Source organism: Neodiprion fabricii, chromosome 4 (assembly GCF_021155785.1).
Source record: "Neodiprion fabricii isolate iyNeoFabr1 chromosome 4, iyNeoFabr1.1, whole genome shotgun sequence".
NCBI classification, from domain to species: domain Eukaryota; kingdom Metazoa; phylum Arthropoda; class Insecta; order Hymenoptera; family Diprionidae; genus Neodiprion; species Neodiprion fabricii.
Window position 1 is genome coordinate 14,784,927 of NC_060242.1, and position 6,000 is coordinate 14,790,926.

At 35.0% G+C, this 6,000-nt stretch overlaps 1 protein-coding gene across 1 annotated transcript in view; it reads left to right on the top strand.

Moving 5' to 3' along the window:
* LOC124179676 overlaps window positions 1-4,661 on the top strand; it is a 28,363-nt gene extending 23,702 nt beyond the window's left edge. Inside the window, exon 4 of the mRNA XM_046564354.1 lies at window positions 4,094-4,661. Coding sequence (XP_046420310.1) covers window positions 4,094-4,247 — 154 coding nt within the window. The 3' untranslated portion in view covers window positions 4,248-4,661. The remainder of the gene's footprint in view (window positions 1-4,093) is intronic.
* The last annotated feature ends 1,339 nt before the right edge of the window (window positions 4,662-6,000 follow it).

The following is a 6,000-nucleotide window of genomic DNA, read 5'->3' on the forward strand; positions in this document are numbered from 1 at the left end:
CCGTCGAAGGAATCCGATGATTTGATTGACACGATTAACGTGTGTCTGATTTATTTTACTTCGGATTAGCTCCGAATCAACGAACTGTTTTTCGTAACAACACAACGTTGGGAAATTTTCTGACAGTCGCGGTTGGTATTACGTCGGCTGCTCAATCATGCAGTAAGTGTCGGCCAATAAAATTCGAACGACTTGACGCACGCGTATAAGGTGCGCACTTTCCTTGTGGACACACGGTATATATATATATATATATCGGGCATTTCACGAAGAAACGACCAAGCCAAACTGACGGAGTCGAGAATTTAATACTATATTTTTTTTCAATAAGGTTTTGAGTTTGGAAATATATTCCTAAAGGGATTTTTTAATACTATTAAAAAGTCAGTAAAATGTTACTAGTTATGTCCAATTTTATTCAAAAAAAAAAAAAAAATTGATAAATGTTAATCAAATGACATTTCATTATACGTGATATGTGAGTCAATTGATTACAATTTTCTCCTTTATTCCACGTTTCCTTAATATTTTTGGTCAATAAGTTGCCCAACAGTTAAATTTTCTAGTGATTGAGTTTCAGTCAATATTACTCACAAAAAACAGGTTTTCCACGAGTAATGCTTAATAATGTATAATCATGAATACATAATAAATAAATATTCAATTATAATAAAAATATATGGAAAAAAAATAAAACAAATTTTCGTACTAAAATTTTTTCAGATCTTTTTTCTAAAATATTATGTAAAAAATTGAAAAATTGTTATTCCATGGTGTATGAGGGCTTGAAATGTTCGTAATTTGACAAAAATTATTTTAAGATTTCATTTTTCCAAATACACAATGACGTATTTTCAGGAGGCGAAAAAATATCATTATTTTCGTCTCTGTTGGTTTTTATGATACTGCATATTTTTTTCTACAAACTATACTCATAAACAAAACCTTTCTCTTCTTGACGTTTTTTTGAAATATTCTTTTTTTCTGAAAATATGTAAATTTGAACAACTGGTGAATTTGAAAAATTAACGACGGAGCCAGAAATCGAACCTGGTATCTAGCGATGCTTTACCGGAGACTTACTCCACTAGACCACCTAGCCACCCTGACTCTGTTGTCGTTAATTTCTCTCATAACCAGTGAGTTCAAATTTGTTTTCATGTGCCCGATTTGTATGAGTAAGAATTTCTTCTCTGCATGCACGATGTAAGGAGACTGTAGTGTGTAGATGTTATGTTTACCCTTTCAATCCTTTGCTTCCGATGAGAAGCCCGTAAGACGGCAATGCCGTCTAATAAATGAGATGCGGGTGTGCAAATCATTAATCTACGAGAGAATTTTGTTGAAAATAATCTCATCGGAAGCAAAGGATTGAAAGGGTAAACATAACATCTACACACTACAGTCTCCTTACATCGTGCATGCAGAGAAGAAATTCTTACTCATTCTTTTTTTCTATTAGAAACTCAGCCTTGAATATGAAATTTTTCAAATTGACCGAGAGTGATTCTGTCCAAATGAAGGCGGCAATTAAAAAATCCCTTTAGGAGTATATTTTTAAACTCAAAACCTTTTTGAAAAAAAATATACGACTGAATTCCCGACCCCATCGGTTTGGCTTGGTCGTTTCTTTGAAACATTCTTTTTTTCTATTAGAAACTTGGCCTTGAATATGAAATTTTTCAAATTGACCGAGAGTGATTCTGTCCAAACGAAGGCGGCAATTAAAAAATCCCTTTAGGAGTATATTTTCCAACTCAAAACCTTTTTGAAAAAAAATATATGACTGAATTCCCGACCCCATCGGTTAGGCTTGGTCGTTTCTTTGAAACATTCTTTTTTTCTATTAGAAACTTAGCCTTGAATATGAAATTTTTCAAATTGACCGAGAGTGATTCTGTCTAAACGAAAGCGGCAATTAATCCCTTTCCCATTAACCCATTTAACCCCCCAATCCGCAAAAAATCCCTTTAGGAGTATATTTTTAAACTCAAAACTTTTTTGAAAAAAAATATATGACTAAATTCCCGACCCCATCGGTTTGGCTTGGTCGTTTCTTTGTGAAAATATAAATATATATATATATATATATATATATATATATATATATATTCTTATATATATATATATATCTATTCTATATATATATATATATATATATTCCGACGCTTGGTGATATCATGTACCCACACAAACAACATCAACGGGGTACACCGATGATGATCCAACGCACAACACGACGCGACAGATAGACTAAGCCTCACCCGGGTGTAACCGGATTTTTTATACATATTAGCCAGCTGACCAGCAGTCGACGGCAGTATCAGAGGCAAAGCACCTGTGCTGACTCGAGACCGTTAAAGCAGTGTTAGAGGATAAAGTCTACGTGTCTCGTCAATGTAAATGGGTTGAGTTCATCTCGAAGCAGTACGATAATCTAGAGTCTTTTCTTATCACAAAATAAGCAGATATTTCAGTTAGAAGAAACTTAGAACGTCTCAGGGGTATGGAGTTACAGCAACCTTTGCATTCTCATTATTTATAAAAATTCTCTTAGCTTACTTAAAATAGCCAGCTAAACGTAAACATCGAAATCAAACTATAGTCCAGAAATATTAAGCTTCATTCATTTTCTGTTGTATTTTCTTCATTTTCTTATTTTTGTTATTATTTGCTATTTTCACTTATATTTCTCTTGTATAATCCATATACGCAGGACGCGATAAGTTTATTAAAATTCATATTTGTCAGAGTTGTTTTCTCATCTGACAGAATAACAGATGGCTCGAATAGAATCGGTTAGTTTTCAGCAACGGTGATGCGGGTAAAGGTGTACGACACTATGTAATCCGTGTCCGACGAACGATATTTGAGGATCACGAGTCAGATAGACAGCCACGGCATTCGCCCTAGTCCGTAGGTAGAAAAGCTCGTGCACAAATAAAAAAATAAAATAGAAACTACAGGTTTGGTGGTTGAGTACTGTGGAGGAACATGGCAACGCTAGCTAGTCTGTCCGAGTACACGCAATAGTGATAGAATGCTCTTCGATGGCGTGGCCACCCGGGTCTATAAAAATGCTGTGAAGGTAGTGGAACCTACCCGAGTCCGTAATCCAAGATATTGCTAATCAACCAGTTTTTTTTTCTAGTCATTACATTGACCATTTTCTTTCCTATTAAGAGAGGGGCTTCTGTCGATTCATTTGAATAATCTAATTTTGGTCATACGTACACACAGGTCAAAGAACTCTCAGTGATACGGCTTCATGAGCTAAGGCTCAGAAAAAGCCGTGAAATTTAAAATATATGATGTAATATTGTGATGGTCGTGATTCTCAATGACATTATGGTTAGCCGATGATCGTATATGCTAAATTGTCTATAAGAATTTTTCAAGACATTAATTTTGACGTCACTACATGATTTTGAAGTTGCATCATCAATATGTAGTATGGCAAATCATGCAACATAATCTTGAATTGCTCTTTCTCGAATATTCGAGATATTACTTTAGATCAAAGCACTGAAAACAGATTGAAAACTTCGTACAGATTGCTACATTTATTAATATTTGTTTTGTAAATTTGTTCCAATTTTAATTATATTCTCAGATGGAATGTAAGTGTGCCAGAAAGTGTACAAAAAAGTTTTTTACAGTAATACAGTAATACATACAAGAATCAGCGATAATCAATTAAAACTACTAATTTGAACTGACAGGTTTGATCCTTCCATTTTGTAGTTCCACTTTAGTCTTTCTGGGTATAATCTGAGATATGGGGCAGAAGCGTAGACTTTCAAAATCATGGAGAAATAGCGTTAGATTTTCCGGTTCATTAAAACATAGCGTATTTTTTGAAAATTGTTCTGAAACTCAGTGCCAATACCTGCAAACTGGGTACGAAATTTCTATAAAATCCCTGAACACGTTCAAATTGCGTGAAAGTAATCTTCAGTAATCAGAAATAATCTTCAGTAATCAGTAAGACCTTATCACGGGATGTTAGGGTTATTGAAATTTTTTATGAATATGTTCTCACCAGGGTGAACCTTAGACGCTAGCTAATTCAGCTTTTATTTTTTCATGGCAGTCACGAATGGTTCAATCAATTGGTGGAAGGTACTGCAATTCAAGAGGCAGTTATTGCAGGAAGACGATCGAAAAACAACTGCAATGTAGTATATTCAGGATGTTTCTTGTCTACGAAATTCTTCGGAAGTTTCCCGGATCCAACCTTCCCTTAATGAAACTGCTTCGTGACTGGTCAAGGTTGCACACATGCTGTATTATGGTACTAACATGGTCATGATGTTCCTCTGCGATAAAAAAAATACCTGATATAGGTCCTCGAACCAGTTACTTTCTGGCACATTTCTATCAAAAGGGAACCAATTCAAAGAGACAAAAGAACAGTTACCTCGGCCGAAATGGAGGGAACAATGATTCGACGTATTTTGAAGAAGGAGATGCAACACTAATTATGTTGTAATCATAGTTTGAATCAACGGTGACATGAAAGATGAACAGCCCAGCGTAATTTTCTTAATCGAAATCATCTAGCTGCAGATCGTTAGAAAATTTGGTATTTGTTTTGAAAATTAATGTATTTTTACATCGTACATGGTAATTGCTATATCCCGTATAATGAACTTTAAGGTATACAAATAATTATCGAAGGTTATTTAATTTTTACTCTTATTATGTGCTCAATCTTGTAATAAAAACTTTAATCAATGGCTATGCTATTCAGTTTTCGACTTCAAATGTCTAACACATTTTTATTACAGGCAACATTAACACTCCTGACACAGTAGTACCGTGAAAAAACATCCGCTGGACCACACCATAGTCATTTTGAGTTGACTCATCGAGCAAAGTTCGTGAGTCAACAACCATAGAGCGCTGTGTGTTAAAAGTTTTAATTTACTCACATACGAGACGCTTTTTCATAACTTTTTGAAGTGACAGACAACATTCAGTGTAACGATGGGGCACTGTATGTAAGGTAAACTTGAAGGAATGCGATTATAAAACATCGATTAAAAGTTCCCTGTCCTCATGTTTGATCCGTTCCTCTAAGCATCATTCCTCTGGACATACTTGGATATTTTTAATGTGAAACAAAAAATATAACGTTTTCTTGATTTAAAACTTGATGACTCAATGCTTAGATAGTTTGGATTGAAGAAATACAGAATTCTATGTTTCAATAAAAAATAAAAGTTTTGAAGTTGATACTTACGAGAAGAATTGTTCGCTTGTGCAAAAAACCATGATCATGAATATAAGTACCCATTAGCATTTCTTTTTTCAATATTAAAATGAACTTTGCACCTATAGATTTGAGAAGAACTCTAAGAAGTCATTGCTGTACCTTACACTGAAATAAGTACATAAATGCAAAGTTATAGCAAAATGTTTGTACCATTCATCTGACCAGAGTACCTCTATAAACTGCAAGAAATTTTCGGAATCAAAAGATTAGTTTTTCCATACGGTAAGTATGTCGTACCGATTCAATTTAAGGGTTCGTCCAGATTTTCATTTAAATAACAATGAAGACGTATTGTTTATGACACGTTCTCTGTAACAAACACCTCGACGACAGTTTTATCAGTCATGTGGATAGATAATTTTACCACTCTTGGTATGTTAAGCCAAAACGTATATGGCGGGGTAAGATTCACTTAAGGCTGTCACCTCGTCCTCTCTATCTGGGGAGCTCATCCGTGATGGAGTCAGCGTGTGCTCTCGGCGGTGCTCCACCGAGTACTGCTGGTTCTTGGACTGATAGTAATATTCGAGCTGCCTATTTCATGCCCAATTTTGATTGGTCGAACCGCTTACCTCAGAGTTCTTATGGTAGCGTTGCGTCGAATTCGGGTCAAAAAGAAAGACTGTTGATATCACACCTCGAATTCAAATCTACCGCTTTCAACTGCTCTCACGCCGATATATACCTAAATGGTAAAACTGTCAGCGCCAAAACTTACCTGT